This window comes from Mytilus edulis, chromosome 2, assembly GCF_963676685.1.
Source record: "Mytilus edulis chromosome 2, xbMytEdul2.2, whole genome shotgun sequence".
Lineage (NCBI taxonomy): Eukaryota > Metazoa > Mollusca > Bivalvia > Mytilida > Mytilidae > Mytilus > Mytilus edulis.
In genome coordinates this window covers 43,794,812-43,813,897 of record NC_092345.1, presented here as the reverse complement: position 1 = coordinate 43,813,897, position 19,086 = coordinate 43,794,812, and the positions used below count along the sequence as shown (strand labels likewise).

At 31.6% G+C, this 19,086-nt stretch overlaps 1 protein-coding gene across 1 annotated transcript in view; it reads right to left on the bottom strand.

The window, feature by feature from the left end:
• Positions 1-4,537: 4,537 nt before the first annotated feature.
• The window catches only part of LOC139512205 (citron rho-interacting kinase-like), a 63,818-nt gene continuing 49,269 nt past the window's right edge, over positions 4,538-19,086 (bottom strand). The window contains exons 39-44 of the mRNA XM_071299628.1: positions 18,876-18,984; positions 12,976-13,107; positions 12,187-12,267; positions 7,332-7,413; positions 5,666-5,836; positions 4,538-5,054 (exon numbers count right to left, since the gene is read on the bottom strand). Of these exons, the coding sequence (XP_071155729.1) occupies positions 4,895-5,054; positions 5,666-5,836; positions 7,332-7,413; positions 12,187-12,267; positions 12,976-13,107; positions 18,876-18,984 (735 nt within the window). The 3' untranslated portion in view covers positions 4,538-4,894. The remainder of the gene's footprint in view (positions 5,055-5,665; positions 5,837-7,331; positions 7,414-12,186; positions 12,268-12,975; positions 13,108-18,875; positions 18,985-19,086) is intronic.

Genomic DNA, 19,086 nt, shown 5'->3' with positions numbered 1-19,086 from the left:
GGGGCAAATGTTTCTTTAAAAATATTTTTTTATGAAATATAAACTAATCACTTTCAGTTCTGATGGAAAATATTTATTTACATTTCTGTCAGGGCTATTCCAGAAAAAAATGTATGGAGGGGTTGGAAGGCACATTATATTAATAAAACATGGGTGATGGGTATCAGAGCAACTTTTCACACTATAATGCACTATAAGTCTCAATTACAATTGTCTGGGTGGCGGGTGCTGACAAAAAGTGCCTTCCAACTCCCCCATACATTTTTTTCTGGAATAGCCCTAAAAAAAAATCAAATCAGGTAGTAGGAAATAGCACCATTTAAGATTATTCTTCATACTAGTATTAAATGGAAGAAGAAACAGTTAAGGACTATAAACACAAAATATTTTATGAGATATAAGATGAAACCAAGGTAAGAATATTCACATAGTAAAATACATAAAAATGTACACACATTCAAACCAGATGCTCCGCAGGGCGTAGCTTTATACGACCGCAGAGGTTGAACCCTGAACGGTTGGGGCAAGTATGGACACAACATTCAAGCTGGATTCAGCTCTAAATTTGGATTGTGATTAAATAGTTGACACAGCATAGGTTTCTGACACAGAATGAATGTGTTCTAATGAACTTAAATTTTTTGTTTTCTCTTAGAGCAATTCACTATGCTGTTGAATATTAATCCTCTCAAAACAAGAATGTGTCCTCAGTACACGAATGCCCCACTCGCACTATCATTTTCCATGTTCAGTGGACCGTTAAAATTGGGGTAAAAACTCTAATTTGGCATTAAAATTAGAAAGATCATATCATAGGGGACATGTGTACCAAGTTTGAAGTCGATTGGACTTAAACTTCATCAAAAACTACCTTGACCAAAAACTTTAACCTGAAGCGGGACAGACGGACGGACGAACGGACGGACGGACGAACGAACGGACAGACAGATGGATGCACAGACCAGAAAACATAATGCCCCTCTACTATCGTAGGTGGGGCATAAAAATGTTTGAAGAAATTTTCTTTTTTATTTATGAAATTTCAAATGAGAAAAATTGAACCCAATTTTTTTAATCACATCCCCCTTTCCCTTATTCCAAAACTAATCTCAATTAAAATTTCTAATGGAGTTTGCAACAATAACTACTCATTTAAATACATCATAAAATATTAAGATGTAAAAAAAACTGCTTGTTATCACTGAATGTTATTTATTATAATTTATCAGTTGGTAGTAAAAAGTGAATATACATTGTATATTGTATATAACAAAGATTTAAGTTGATTCTGGACAAAGAAAGATAACTCCAATTAAAAAAAAATCTTGCTATTGCACAATATTTTGCAATTAGATATTTCTTGCTTACTATTCTGGACAAAGAAAGATAACTCTAATTAAAAAAAAATTTGCTATTTCACAATATTGTGCAATTAGATATTTCTTGCCATTGCGCAATACTGTGCAATTGAAAAGACTTGCTATTGCACAATACTTAATATAATAATTTTAGATCCTGATTTGGACCAACTTGAAAACTGGGCCCATAATAAAAAATCTAAGTACATTTTTGGATTCAGCATATCAAAGAACCCCAAGATTTCAATTTTTGTTGAAATCAGACTAAGTTTAATTTTGGACCCTTTGGACTTTAGTGTAGACCAATTTGAAAACAGGACCAAAAATGAAGAATCTACATACACAGTTAGATTTGGTATATCAAAGAACCCCATTTATTCAATTTTTGATGAAATCAAACAAAGTTTAATTTTGGACCCCGATTTGGACCAACTTGAAAACTGGGCCAATAATCAAGAATCTAAGTACATTTTTAGATTCAGCATATCAAAGAACCTAACTGATTCATTTTTTGTCAAAATCAAACTAAGTTTAATTTTGGACCCTTTGGACCTTAATGTAGACCAATTTGAAAACGGGACCAAAAGTTAAGAATCTACATACACAGTCATGACAGTTAGATTCGGCATATCAAAGAACCCCAATTATTCAATTTTGATGAAATCAAACAAAGTTTAATTTTGGACCCTTTGGGCCCCTTATTCTGTTGGGACCAAAACTCCCAAAATCAATACCAACCTTCCTTTTATGGTCATAAACCTTGTGTTTAAATTTCATAGATTTCTATTTACTTATACTAACGTTATGGTGCGAAAACCAAGAAAAATGCTTATTTGGGTCCCTTTTTGGCCCCTAATTCCTAAACTGTTGGGACCTAACTCCCAAAATCAATACCAACCTTCCTTTTGTAGTCATTAACATTGTGTTTAAATTTCATTGATTTCTATTTACTTAAACTAAAGTTATTGTGCGAAAACCAAGAATAATGCTTATTTGGGCCCTTTTTTGGCCCCTAATTCCTAAACTGTTGAAACCTAAACTCCCAAAATCAATCCCAACCGTTCTTTTGTGGTCATAAACCTTGTGTCAAAATTTCATAGATTTCTATTAACTTAAACTAAAGTTATAGTGCGAAAACCAAGAAAATGCTTATTTGGGCCCTTTTTGGCCCCTAATTCCTAAAATGTTGGGACCAAAACTCCCAAAATCAATACCAACCTTCCTTTTGTGGTCATAAACCTTGTGTTAAAATTTCATAGATTTCCATTCACTTTTACTAAAGTTAGAGTGCGAAAACTAAAAGTATTCGGACGCCGGACGACAACGACGACGACGCCGACGTGATAGCAATATACGACGAAAAAATTTTCAAATTTTGCGGTCGTATAAAAACTACACAATAGTCATGTATAAATTAAAATGATATGTACCCTTCAAAAGCAATAACTACATACAACTATATACATTTGTACATTCATTTTCTTTCAGACTGAATCAGCTTGACACATGAACTTGTAAGAATATAATGATTCAGGAAAAATGAAACTAAAAATGTGACCTCTTTAGCACAGACAACTGTTTGTCTAAATTGCACGGAAAAGTTTACTAAGGAGCTATAGGTCAAATGTACTATACAATTTAAGTTTAAGCTTCCTAATCAACATAAATAAGAGGCAGACAGATTTACAAACAAACAGAAAGCAAAAATATAGGAAAACAAACATGTCTAAAATAATCTTTTGTAGGAATCATAAAATTTGATCTATAGTGAATATGAGATGTAACTTGAACTCTCTGGAGTTTGCAAAAAATACAAAACTAATTTATTAATTGGAATATACCTTAAAAGTAGAAGTGCATCAACTCAGATATAATAAACACATGGTAATCCACTGGATTTTGTTTTCACACATGATTAAGAGGGATGGAGTTTCATTTCATTATATACAAAATTGATTATTTCTATCATATTATAAAGATGAAAATAGAAAAATTAGTGACAATAATATGACAGAATACAACAAACTGATAACTATAACATTGATTTCATTTATTTGTTTAGTTAATCTATGATTGGTTTCAAATGAACAAGAAAACCAGAAAATGTGGGGATAGCTAATTCAAATGAAACCACCTAATATGCATGCTTACCATCCCTTTTTATTATTTCTTATTCCAAAGGCAATTAATTTTCCAAATTATTGCATTAATCAATTCAAGTAGGATGTTTTGGCCGCAAGACTTTTTCAAGAATTGCAAAAATTGAAAAGGAGAAACTAGTCTTAACCTGAATTCTAAAAGAATACTAAAAAAGTTTTTTGAACAATCAAATCTATCAATTAGAAATTATTTATAAATCTATTAATTCTAACAAAAATCATTTATCAATGAGTTAGTTTTGACAATCCTTGTAAAGGGCCAAAAAACCTTTGACTTGAGGTTTCAAACTCCTCCTACATTCATTACTGATGAAGATTAGAATTGTATTTCTAACTAACTTTCTTCATCTCAATTTTATAAGAAGAAGTCCTATATACAGGAACTATTACATCTCCAAACAACAACTAGGGCACTACGATCAGAGGGCAGCCTTAGACTCGAACTGCCACATGTCCGAACAAAAACGTACGGTGAAAGACAATTTAATCGTGCTGCCCTATTGAACAATCTACCTGTACAAATTTGTCACTCTAAATCTGTTCAGTGTTTTAAAAAACAATTGAAGACATATTTTTACAGACTTGCGTTTAATAAGCTGTTATCTTAATTCTTATTCCTTTTATTTGAAAATGTGCTGTGATTTTTGTTTTTTTTGTTTTCTTCGTACAATTTTTATTCTAGCAAAAGTTTTCATGACCATTTCAATTATTTATTATAATCTTTCTGCTAAATTTTTAATATATTTTCGCTTTCTATGTTTTAATTATTTTTTATTTTTTTATTTTTTTTTTGTACTTATTATTGATTTTAATTCTATTATTTTTCTATCAATATAATTATTTATGTTCATATATCTTTCATATATACGTTTTTAGTTCTTTTAAACATAACATTTTTTATTTCATTTTGTTTTGTGGTTAACTTAATATATTTTTATCATGTATATATATATGTAAAGCGCCTTAGAGTGATTTTATTGTTATATAGGGCGCTATAGAAATTTTTACTATTATTATTATTATAAGAAATATTTCAATAAAAAAAGATGGATCCACCATCATCACTTCCTTTAAATCACATTAGTCAAGTTAGTTTACTAGCAATGAAAAGTAATTAGATTGAATAACCTTGAATTATAAATTGATTGACCTTGGAATGCTTTTTGTTTACTCCTACTTGTTTTTAATAACATGACCTTGGACAGTTGTTTATAACACCTATCTTAATAAATAATTAGCTAGGATTCCAAATATCCTTGAATCAGTTTGTTACTACATCAATGTAAACACCATCTTAATCAATTGCTAAATTAGATTCCATGACTATTCACACGTCTGATTCTACTGTCATTCGGCTATCTGCACTTAATAGACTATTCACACGTCTGATTCTACTGTCATTCGGCTATCTGCACTTGATACAGATATCTCACTAAAATTACTGTCTAAAGAAGTTAAAGAGAGTTGTCTCCTCATGTTAGAAGATGGTTTCACGCTTCCTTTTTTTGGACTGAGGAATCTTCCTGGTGACTTTGGTCTACAAGTAAAACAATAATAAAAGATGAAGAAATGTAATCTAATATTGCAATTTCTTGTCTTTGATAAATGATCGAGCATGAACATTATGTTTAATGACCACATTTTTACCAATATTATAACAAAACAAATCAAAAGACAAATCCAAAATATCTAAGAAAGATTAAGCATTGAAAATAAAAATAATTAATTGAGTAAATTTGAAAGATAAACTTGTGATTGATAAACAAGAGACACTATGTCAAAAAAAAAAAAAAAAAAAAAAACCCAAAAAATCATCAATTCAAGTAATTTGTTTTTTAGTCTTGACCATTACTAGGAGGTCTTAAACCTCATCTTGTGGAACAGACCTAATTTCTTATATACATTTCTAACAACAACAAAAATGGCTATTAAAAGCAAATCTTAAATTTTTACAATAATGTTTCCAGAAGGTCCAATTTATCTTTAACAAAATAGCTTTTATTAGAACATTAATATTGTACATATGTTAACATTGCCATTTTAAAAGTATAAAACATTTACTGTGTATATTTTAAAATTACCATTTCAGTATAAAAATTGAAACAGTCTGTTATAACCCACTCAATCTTTTGTTTTTTAAAAACTGACCTATTTTCTTTATCGTCCTCATCCTTGAATTCTCTAGAGATTCCATCGTTTCCTTGGAGAACTATTAACTCTGTCAGGTATCCTGTTCCCATGGAAATGTAAACAGTACCACGAGTAATACCTACACCCAGAAATCGGGGGCCTTGAATATCTATACAGGTCTGTTTACCTCTATAAGGATAAGATACCAACAAAATTATTATTAAATAATAAAGGGCTGCGCTTTAGCGCATGATACACCCGTTGCTCTTTTAACTTGTCTTTTATTGGAAAATCCCCCCTTTTTTAAGCATTAAAATTCATAACACGGAAATGTAAAATCTGAAAGGGAGCTTACATCAAAAGATATAAACAATTCACCAAAGTTTCAAGGACATTGGTGAAAGCCTTTTTGAGTTATTGTCCGAAGTGTTAAAAATCCCCTTTTTTTATGAATAAAGCCCCATAAATCCAAAACTTAAAATTTGAAATTTATAAAAATTGAAAGGGAGCTTACATCAATAGATATAAACAATTCACCAAAGTTTCATGGACATTGGTGAAAGCCTTTTTGAGTTATTGTCAGAAGTGTTAAAAATCCCCCTTTTTTTATGAATAAAGCCCCATTAATCCAAAACTTAAAATCTGAAATTTATAAAAATTGAAAGGGAGCTTACATCAATAGATATAAACAATTCACCAAAGTTTCATGGACATTAGTGAAAGCCTTTTTGAGATATTGTCCGAAGTGTTGAAAATCCCCCTTTTTTTATGAATAAAGCCCCATAAATCCAAAACTTAAAATCTGAAATTAAAAAAAAACGAAAGGGAGCTTACGTCAATAGATATAAACAATTCACCAAAGTTTCATGGACATTGGTGAAAGCCTTTTTGAGTTATTGTCCGAAGTGTTAAAAATCCCCCTTTTTTATGAATAAAGCCCCATAAATCCAAAACTTAAAATCTGAAATTAAAAAAAAACAAAAGGGAGCTTACGTCAATAGATATAAACAATTCACTTAAATTTCATGGAAATTAGTGAAAGAGTTTTTGAGTTATTGTCCGAAGTGTGGACGACGGACGGACAGACGGACGGACGGACGGACAACGGTATACCATAATACGTCCCGTCCCGGGCGTATAAAAACTCATTTGTATAACATTTCAATTAGAATTTTAATATTCTTACTAATTGAAATTGATACAACCTACCCATTGGCAATATTCACTAAATTTGGAATATTATCAAGCTGAAATGTAAAAAATTTCAAAAATGTGAATAGACCATATAAACACAAAATATTAAATACACAGGGGACACAGCACTTTACAAATATTAGTGAAAAAACTATATTCATATATTATTTTCAGTAATTTGGATTATAATTCACAGCACTAAATGCCCATAATTAATTAATCTGATAGAAGAATGTGTCAATAGGCCAATGTATGGGATAGTTGAGATTTGATAGAACAATGGACCAACAGACGAATTCCGAAAACAACACCCAATTTAATTTTTTGTTAGGAATTTTCATGTTAACATTTTATATGGATTGGCCAACTAGAACAAAGATTCTCACTCAAGGAAACACCAGTGACTTTGCAGACAATGACAAAAAGAAGTTTAAAGTTTTTAAAAATTTCTCATTAACAAAGAATTTCTTACTCCAAATCATTTACAAACCTTGTTTCTCTTTTGTCAGCAGGTATTGTAATACATTGTACACTACTAAAGTATGTCACATATAGGAATGGTTCACTGTAAGCTGTAACAAAAAAATGATTTTGTTTTAAATAAAAAAATAACAGACTAACAGGTTCTCTATAAAGTCTAACCATAGTAACAGCAAATTCATTCCCTGAAGATTATGAAGTCAGATAAATGATTAAATAAATTACAACTAATATTTTTAGAGTCACAGAATTACTTGTGTGTAAATATGCTTAAAAGTGGACAACTAAGAAGAAAAAAAAGGTACATAAAAATACAAACTTGTAATTTCATATGACATAATTGTTCAATCTTTTTAAAAAAAAAATTTATACAAAAATTAAATATTATTATATAAATTCATAAATTATGGCATACATTTATTGGTCTGATTTTTGAAAAACAAACTTAATGGTAATTTAAATAAAATTAAATTATAGTTTATACATATTTTGATAATTCCCATGATTAAACTTCCGCTGGTTTGTTTTCTTTAATGTTAAGGTCAGCTTGTTAGCTTGTCAGCTTGTCAGTTCTGTTTTAATTAGAGATTAAGGGATAGGTATTATATCATAAATGGGAAACAGCTTGATGACAGCATAGGTGTTATCAGACATGTATGAGAATCATCTGTATATAATTTTGATAGGATGGCAGTTGTCGTTTGAGCATTGCACTGTTAGCAGTCATATTTTTACTTGTGGATAATTTATTCAGCCCACCCACCGAATCCCCAGCTGCACCTTTAAGAATTTAATAGTCTTATTTTAGTGTTAATTATTTTACATGTTTATTTAAACAGGGGCTACTCATAACATATTTGTTTTTTGTTTGTTTTAGTTTTATGTTGTGTGTGTTGTTCTGTCATTTAATTTGGCCTACTTAATTTCAGGGAAATTATTTTCCCCCAATTCATTAATACATTTTATTATTTATTTAGGCTTTGTTTTATTTAAGGGTGATAATTAAGTTATTTTTTTTGTACCTGTTGGAATCTACCGCAGGAATTCTCATTTTTCAAATTTATACTTGTCTGGGCTCTACCAGTCAGGTTCTAATAGTACCTGTTGGGATCTACCCCAGGAATTCTCAGTTTTCAAAATTCATACTTGTCTGGGCTCTACCACTCAGGTTCTAAAAGTACCTGTTGGGATCTACCGCAGGAATTCTCAGTTTTCAAAATTCATACTTGTGTGGGCTCTACCACTCAGGTTCTAAAAGTACCTGCTGGGATCTACCGCAGACATTCTCATTTTTCAAATTTATACCTGTTTGGGCTCTACCAGTCAGGTTTCTTAAATTAATTTTTCACCTGTCAGGGCTCTACTGCAGGTTCTTAAATTGCATAATTTAGACAATTTACTTTTTAATTAATTTAAAAATTGTTTTGAGTAGGTAGTGTTTTTTCATATGGTTATTTTAATTTTTATTGTAAGTTTTAACGAGTAGATCCCTAGAAAGCCAAATGATACATTTATTATTATTTTCATATGTATTTAGTATAAAAGATGTAGAAATGATTGTGAATATGATTTTAGTATACTGTGTATACAATAGTGTTTTAGTATACTAGTTTGTTAATAAAATTAGAATAGTTATTATAAAGTTTTGCGTATGATATCAGTATCCTGTACGGCAAGATATATATGTTCCATCCTAGTTGAACATTTCCTTTTCTACTCTAAGCATCTATAGAAATATAGATAAATGTGGTATGATGCATGAGACTAGTTATTGTCTATAAGGACACATCAACTGTTCTTGTGGTATGGTATATATGTATGAGACTTGTTAGGTTTTAGGCGGAGATTTCTACTTGTTCTATGTGGTATGGTTCTTGAGACTTTTATGTACTTAAAGACATTTACATTTGTATGTGGTATGGTATATAAGAATTGGTAGCATTTATTAGGAGACATCTATTGTTCCTTGTGGTAGGTTACAGGAGACTTATTAATGTGCTTTAGAAGACATCTACTGTTTTATTGGTATGGTATATTAGACCTTTCAGTGTTCAAGGAGACTTCTATTGTTCTGAAAGTTATAGGTATAAATGCAAGATAAACAAGTGAAACTGTGAGCTACTGCTCACTGATGATACCCCCGCTGCAAGTGGATCATTTTTGGTGTTAAAATATGCAAGTGTTCTGTAAACAGGAAGTTGTTGAGTGAAGAATCTGAAAAAGCATCACAAGGTATAGCTGACTTGTATAAATCCTGAAACCAAATTTCAGAAATCCTTGTATTGGAATTCCTGAGAATAATGTGACGAAAATTTTCAACTTGGTTATCATGTGTAAAATAATACAAGTGTTCAGTAAACAGGAACTTGTTGAGTGATGAATCTGAAAAAGCATCACACGGTATAGCAGACTTATATAAACTTTGAAACCAAATTTCAGAAATCCTTGTATTGTAGTTCCTGAGAAAAATGTGACGAAAAATTTTCAACTTGGCTATCAGGACGTGTAAAAATGATACAAGTGTTCGGTAAACAGGAACTTGTCGAGTGATGAATCTGAAAACGCATCACACAGTATAGCTGACTTATATCAAGCCTGAAACCAAATTTCAGAAATCCTGGTAGTGTAGTTCCTGAGAAAAATGTGACGAAAAATATTCATGGGACGGACGGACTGATGGACTGACGGACTGACGGAAGGACAGACAGAGGTAAAACAGTATACCCCCCTTTTTTTCAAAGCGTGTTCAAAGTGGGGGTATAATAAGTACAATTTCAGAAAGATCTGCATACAGATGTATGTATCAGATACCAGAATGTGAGTTCTAATTATTATGATACTCACCCAGTTAGTTTGAACGTATTTTATTGGTCAAAAATGAGAAATGGTTAGACACAAGTTTTTCAACTAAGTAACGTCTTCTCCAACTCACTTGCATTATTTACATTTATAAAAACCTCATCATAATTTCTAAATTTACAGTATAATGTACAACAAAAGTAAACTAGAGGCTCTAAAGAGCCTGTGTCGCTCACCTTGGTCTATGTGCATATTAAACAAAGGACACAGATGGATTCATGACAAAATTGTGTTTTGCTGATAGTGATGTGTTTGTAGATCTTACTTTACTGAACATTCTTGGTACTTAGAATTTTCTCTATCTATAATAAACTTGGACCTTTAGATACAGTGAAAAATATTTTGTAAAAATTTACAAAAATTTACCAAATTAGTGAAAATTGTTAAAAATTGAATAAAATGGGCAACAACTCCTTAAGGGGTCAACTGACGATTTTGGTCATGTTGACTTATTTCGAGATGTTATTTAGCTGAACATTATTGCTGTTTACAAGTTATCTCTATCTATAACAATATTCAAGATAATAACCAAAAACAGCAAAATTTCCTTAAAATTACTAATTCAGGGGCAGCAACCCAACAACAGGTTATCCGATTTATCTGAAAATTTCAAGACAGATAGATCTTGACCTGTTACACAATTTTACCCCTTGTCAGATTTGCTCTAAATGCTTTGGTTTTTGAGTTATAAGCCCAAAACTGCATTTTACCCCTATGTTCTATTTTTAGCCATGGCGGCCATCTTGGATGGTTGGCCGGGTCACAGGACACATTTTTTAAACAAGATACCCCAATGATGATTTTGGCCAAGTTTGGTGTAATTTGGCCAAGTAGTTTCAGAGGAGAAGATTTTTGTAAAAGATTACTAAGATTTACGAAAAATGGTTAAAAATTGACTATAAAGGGCAATAACTCCTAAAGGGGTCAACTGACCATTTCGGTCATGTTGACTTATTTGTAAATATTACTTTGCTGAACATTATTGCTGTTTACAGTTCATCTCTATCTATAATAATATTTAAGATAATAACCAAAAACAGCAAAATTTCCTTAAAATTACTAATTCAGGGGCAGCAACCCAACAACAGGTTATCCGATTTATCTGAAAATTTCAGGGCAGATAGATCTTGACCTGTTACACAAGTTTATCCCTTGTCAGATTTGCTCTAAATGCTTTGGTTTTTGAGTTATAAGCCAAAAACTGCATTTTACCCCTATGTTCTATTTTTAGCCATGGCGGCCATCTTGGATGGTTGGCCGGGTCACCGGACACATTTTTTAAACAAGATACCCCAATGATGATTTTGGCCAAGTTTGGTGTAATTTGGCCAAGTAGTTTCAGAGGAGAAGATTTTTGTAAAAGATTACTAAGATTTACGAAAAATGGTTAAAAATTGACTATAAAGGGCAATAACTCCTAAAGGGGTCAACTGACCATTTCGGTCATGTTGACTTATTTGTAAATATTACTTTGCTGAACATTATTGCTGTTTACAGTTTATCTCTATCTATAATAATATTTAAGATAATAACCAAAAACAGCAAAATTTCCTTAAAATTACTAATTCAGGGGCAGCAACCCAACAACAGGTTATCCGATTTATCTGAAAATTTCAGGGCAGATAGATCTTGACCTGTTACACAAGTTTACCCCTTGTCAGATTTGCTCTAAATGCTTTGGTTTTTGAGTTATAAGCCAAAAACTGCATTTTACCCCTATGTTCTATTTTTAGCCATGGCGGCCATCTTGGATGGTTGGCCGGGTCACCGGACACATTTTTTAAACTAGATACCCCAATGATAATTTTGGCCAAGTTTGGTGTAATTTGGCCCAGTAGTTTCAGAGGAGAAGATTTTTGTAAAAGTTAACGACGCCGGACGACGACGGACGACGGACGCCAAGTGATGGGAAAAGCTCACTTGGCCCTTTGGGCCAGGTGAGCTAAAAAGAGAATTAAAAACACCCTGTACTTGAGGTAAAGAGGCCACCTTCTAACTTCACCTACCAAAAGACAATGGCAGACAACTCCATTTCAGCTCAGTTGGTCTGCTTCTTTTTCCCTTGGAATCAACATAAAATCCAAATTCTGCAAAAATAATCAGTTACATATTGACTTTTTATGTTCAATGTAGTCATTTTGGTTTCTGCCTAAATGCAAATAAAACCTTAAATCCTTTTATTTGCAAAGAAGTTATTTATTCTTACAAACTTTGTAGCTTAGTACCAGTATCTATATTTCATTAGAAAACAGATGTATATTACTATAAATTCATCATCATTTGTGAGACTTCAATTTTCATGGATTTCATTGGTAAGGTAAACCACTACGGTAATTTAAATATTCAATTATTGTAAAATTTTCTACAGGCTTGTATGCAGACATAGGCAAATCCACAAATTAAGATATACATAAAAATGCAATTTTTCTGCCAGAAATTGAATCGGTATCCACGAAAATAAATGAATTCAAATTAATTAAGGTTAATGAGCAATTATCTGGAGGCCTTTTGTATTGAAAAACAAAACGCTCACAATGTAAAGGTTAAAACTGTAATGTAAAACATAACACATTTTAACAAGCTTTATCTTCAATAAAATGACCTTATAATGTAATCTTCAAAAGAGATGTTTAACAAACTTGTCTACCAATGAGGGTCTCTCATGATCATTTTTTGTTTTTATCTCACATGGATATATGCACTAACCAGCCTCTGTAGAGCTGTGTGAAACCCACAGGTAGAGGACTCATCTTGATTTTTTTTTAGTTGTAATTAATGTTTAACAAAATCATTACCATGGAAACAGATGAGAAATTCCAGCGGCAATCCTTCAGGTGATACTTTTACAACTGCTAAAGGAAAGCTATTGTGTATTGCTGCTCCAAAAGCTGCAAATGCTAAAGAGTTATCCCTCTTGTCAACAAAATCTACAAATATAAAAATAAAATCACAATATATAAAACATACAACATTGACAATTTAATTTGAACAGCTTGACTTTCATTGTTCATTAAATCTTTCTTTTTAAAACAATACTCCAAATTGACAACAACACCTCAAATGGTCTGCAATTTTATTTGCTATGGTCTACATGTTTCGCCTGCCAGGCAGGCTTCATCAGGACAATTTACGTTCAGAAACTAAATACTGAAGTAATCAAAGTGGTACATTGAATTTTATGTTGTCATGGTGAGAGAAACAATGAAAAGTGAAAGTAGCAATAAAGAGTTATAAATAGATAAAATAAATATAGAAAAAATAAAGTTTGTTTACAATGTATATTGATTTGGTATTACTTTTACATGATACATGACATTGTTCAAAAAGCTTGGTCTCTTAATGGACAACCTTCCCATGGTCCCTACCACTACGCAAGGCTTCTCTTCCAACCTGACCATTGTTGGATGTTTGTTTTAAAGATATTAAAGTTTTTCAAACCTTACAGAAAAAGTCAAAAATGAGAAAATTAAAGTAAAAGTATTATTCTTGAAAAATAATTAGAGAGGCATGCACATATTTTTTGAGTAATACAGTAGAGGTAGTTAAATTGATTGCCAATCTTTGGTATTATAAATTATTCAATACAAAAAAGAATAATAGTGGTTCAAGTTCAATCTATAATTTAAACACAAAATGTTACATTGTTCACATCATTCATGGTAGAATCCTGGATAAAAAAATATAAAAAGAAACATAAAAAAATATGCATAACCTTGCAATGTAATGAGAAATTTATTCAACATTCAGTTTAAATTTTTTTTTTTTAACAAAAAACCATTTAATATCTGTGTATCATTCTATTCTTAAAAAGAAGCAATTAGTAAACATGCTAATTAAATATTTCCTTTCTGCAGTGACAAACCACATGTTAATACATTTTCTCTGAATAAATATTTGAATTTCATACAGTCGACTCCACTAATTGCATACTGCTTTTAAAATAGCATAATTCTGTTAATTACATAATTTTCTCCTGCACAAAACCATTTCCCATTCATCTAATGTTTAATTGTCCAGTTAAATGCATAGCTCTTCAAGTGGCCTTTCAGTTAATTGCATAGAAAAAAATGCCAGATGGATGTGCTTAGTTAAAACTGACGAGAATTTTGACCGGAAACGGCAATTTGGTGAGTATATTTTTCTTTAATGCATCATAATTTTCATTATTATTTCATATTTACTTTTGTGTTATCTATACAATTAAACGAGAAGACCTCATTTTGTGTGTCGCTTCTCTTCCTTCCACAATATGAAGACTATGAATAACGTGTATTTGCTATCTGCTATCGTTTTCAAGTTTACTATCCACGGCGGTCACTGAGTTTATTAAATAGAGAGAGTCTATATATTGAAATCAATAGAAAAAAAAAATATAGGAGTTTTGGAGGAAAAAAATTAGGAGCCGGGCTAGAAAAACAATTGTCATGTCCCAATAACTTTTGATACCTTTTCTGAAATTCTTCAGTCATAAAATCTTTTACAATAATTCATCGGGTCACAAAATATATTAAATAGAGAGGGTCTATATAATATATCAATGACCGCCGTGGATTGATTAGTTAACTGAGAATTGATAGTAAAAAGCAAACACACTTTATTTATAGTAATGTATGTTAATAACATACTAACATGTTCATATTGAAATAAATAGAAAACAAAAAATTGGAAATTTTGGGAAAAAAGGTGAAGGGGTTGAAAAACAATTGTCCCGCTGTCCCCAAGTACCTATAACTTTTATTACGTGACCTTTTCTGGAATTCTCCAGTCATTAATGTTTTTACAAAAATTCATCCTACAACACTTTACATACTTTCAACCACGCTCTGGATGCCCGCGGGTGTGTTCTAGCATTTATCATCCTTGCTTAAAGTATTTCAGTTTGGGTCATTTTGGGAGGAAAACAAAAATATAGGTGTCCATATATTGTTTCCGTCATCGGACTGACTTTTTGAGAAATATAAAAGACTTCCGCTGCCCTTTAGGCCTGTTTTAAAATTAAACATAATTTGCATAAGTACTTGGGACAGAACAATTATTTTTTGCGTTTTGCTGTATACTATGATCATACATATACTATAGATAAAGTGCTATTTATATATATTATCAATTCCAATAGTTTTCTATCCACGGTGGTCAGTGAAATATTTCTGTATACTACATACAGTTATACTATGAATAAATTGTATAAATTTGCTATAATTTACTATAAATTCCACTGAATAGTTTACTGGGGTGATTTTTAATATATCAGTGACCGTTTTATATAGTAATGTATGTTCATAGTATACAGAAAAACATAAAGAATAAAAACGGTATTTGAAACTAGAGGCTCTAAAGAGCCTGTGTCGCTCACCTTGGTCTATGTGAATATTAAACAAAGGAAGCAGATGGATTCATGACAAAATTGTGTTTTGGTGATGGTGATGTGTTTGTACATCTTACTTTACTGAACATTCTTGCTGCTTACAATTATCTCTATTTATAATGAACTTGGCCCAGTAGTTTCAGTGGAAAATGTTAAAAATTGACTATAAAGGACAATAACTCCTTGTGGGGGTCAATTGACCATTTCGGTCATGTTGACTTATTTGTAAATCTTACTTTACTGAACATTATTGCTGTTGACAGTTTATCTCTATCTATAATAATATTCAAGATAATAACCAAAAACAGCAAAATTTCCTCAAAATTACCAATTCAGGTGCAGCAACCCAACAACGGGTTGTCTGATTCATCTGAAAATTTCAGGGCAGATAGATCTAGACGTGATTAACAATATTTGCATAAGTCAGATTTGCTCTTAATGCTTTGGTTTTTGAGTTATAAGCAAAAAACTGCATTTTACCCCTATGTTCTATTTTTAGCCATGGCGGCCATCTTGGTTGAATGGCCAGTTCACCGGACAATTTTTTTAAAACAAGATACCCCAAAGATGATTGTGGCCAAGTTTGGATTAATTTGGCCCAGTAGTTTCAGAGGAGAAGATTTTTGTAAAGGATTACTAAGATTTACGAAAAATGGTTAAAAATTGACTATAAAGGGCAATAACTCCTAAAGGGGTCAACTGACCATTTCGGTCATGTTGACTTATTTGTAAATCTTACTTTGCTGAACATTCTTGCTGTTTACAGTTTATCTCTATCTATAATAATATTGAAGATAATAACCAAAAACAGCAGAATTTCCTTAAAATTATCAATTCAGGGGCAGCAACCTAACAACGGGTTGTCCGATTCATCTGAAAATTCCAGAGCTGATAGATCCTGACCTGATTAACAATTTTACTGCGTGTCAGATTTGCTCTAAATGCTTTGGTTTTTGAGTTATAAGCCAAAAACTGCATTTTCCCCCTATGTTCTATTTTTAGCCATGGCGGCCATCTTGGTTGGATGGCAGGGTCACGCCACACATTTTTTAAACTAGATACCCCAAAGATGATTGTGGCCAAGTTTGGATTAATTTGGCCCAGTAGTTTCAGAGGAGAAGATTTTTGTAAAGGATTACTAAGATTTACGAAAAATGGTTAAAAATTGACTATAAAGGGCAATAACTCCTAAAGGGGTCAACTGACCATTTCGGTCATGTTGACTTATTTGTAAATCTTACTTTGTTGAACATTCTTGCTGTTTACAGTTTATCTCTATCTATAATAATATTGAAGATAATAACCAAAAACAGCAGAATTTCCTTAAAATTACCAATTCAGGGGCAGCAACCCAACAATGGGTTGTCCGATTCATCTGAAAATTTCAGGGCAGATAGATCTTGACCTGATAAACAATTTTACCCCATGTCAGATTTTCTCTAAATGCTTTGGTTTTTGAGTTATAAGCCAAAAACTGCATTTTACCCCTATGTTCTATTTTTAGCCATGGCGGCCATCTTGGTTGGTTGGCCGGGTCACGCCACACATTTTTTAAACTAGATACCCCAATGATGATTGTGGCCAAGTTTGGTTTAATTTGGCCCAGCAGTTTCAGAGGAGAAGATTTTTGTAAAAGTTAACGACGACGACGGACGACGGACGACGGACGACGGACGCCAAGTGATGGGAAAAGCTCACTTGGCCCTTCGGGCCAGGTGAGCTAAAAAGGGGGAGGGCAAAAAAAAAAATGTGTCCAGTCCCCAAGTACCTTTGACTTTTGATACCTCTCCTGGAATTCTCCAGTTATAATTTTTTAACAGTTTACATACGCTCTTATTCCCCGCGATTTTGCGGGTGTGTTCTAGTTTAAATAAAATTTTAAAACAGTTTCTTTCATGTTTATATGTTGGAATTTAATTATAAAATAAACCTTTATGTGTACACAGGTAAAGTTTCCCATGTTCTATTAAGTATTTTAAGCATCGAGGTCACAAAAATGTCAAACAATTAATTTATGTAAAAACACGCCAATTCTATCTCAAAAGGTATTACTTATTGATTGGATTTCAAACATTGTCCATAGATTACATTTGGGGTTTTATGTTAAATATTACAGGGAATTTATAGAGGGGGGGGGGGGCGCTCATATTCGCAGTTTCATGATTTTGAAGTGTAAAAACTTCAAAGGATGGTTGAAATTGAAGAAATATGCCGGGAATTATATTTTTATAACAAATATGATTATTTTTGAAAATGATACCAAATTTCGGCAAGCAAAGGACCGAAAAACTGACAACGATTTTTAGCCAATTTCCTGAATGGAAAAAACGATTTCAAAGAAGTATTTCTTTAGTAATTCTTTGACAGATTGTCCTAAATTTCAGTTTTTTACACCTTTCAAATGTCTGCTATTCATCTATAATGAAATTAATTGATAAATATTGTTTAAAGCTGCAGTTATTTGGATGCAGTAATAGATGTGTAACAACGGCGAATATGTGTCCCCCGTTGACAAAACATCAGGAAATTTCAAACACCCTTTAATCCAACATTTCAAATGATTTTTCTCAAAAAAAAACACATTTTAAAGCTAAGAATATTTTGCATTTGAAGTTATCTTCATATACATGTAGATATATCAGTATACTTCAAAAACATAAAGACCTGAATATAAACTGGAAAAAACATGGAAAGATATGGCGAAAATGAGCACCCCACTCTATATGGTTGAAGAATTTTATACATCAATCAGTTATTTTTAAATTTATTTTAATGAGCATTTACTTATTATTATATTTGCTCACTTTCAACACTTGTGTCCAGCAAATAACCTGTGCAGGGCCCCATTACCTGTTTACTGCTTTGCATATATGAAACTAACAAGGTTAAACAGTGTTATATAACTGTGCAAGCGGAAAATACTGTATATCAAATGCAGTTCATTGCACATCTATTGTTAAAAATTATTAAAAACGGTGTAATATTGTTAAACAGTTCAATCAAAGCGTAACAATGTATATTGTACATACGGGTCATATAAACAAATCTATTTGTAGAACAATTTGTTATTTATTTTCGTATCCCAGGTAAAAAGAAACTTCGGTAAATAAACTAAAACTAAATAATTTAGAAAAATTATTGAAAGAATACAAAATAAAATAGTATTATGCATATAACTTTTATTAGAATAAATAATCATTCGATATGAATTTTGACTCTGTAATTTGGCATTTCGGATATAAGCATACTCCGCTTAATCGCATAATTTTGTCTGACAATTAGGCTATGCAAATAACGGGAATCGACTGTAATACTAATTAATCAACATACCAGTAATGTTTGGATGATCTAAACTCAAGCGATAAAATTTGTCTGTTCCCACTATTGCAAACTCATGGGATAAACAAACACAGCTACATGGCTCATTAGTCATGAATTCCTGCAAAAAAGAAATAAATCAAAGTTTTAAAATCATTTCACATAAATAAAAACTTTCTATGCTAGTTCTGCTGTGAAACAGGTTTTAAAATATTTTTTTTAA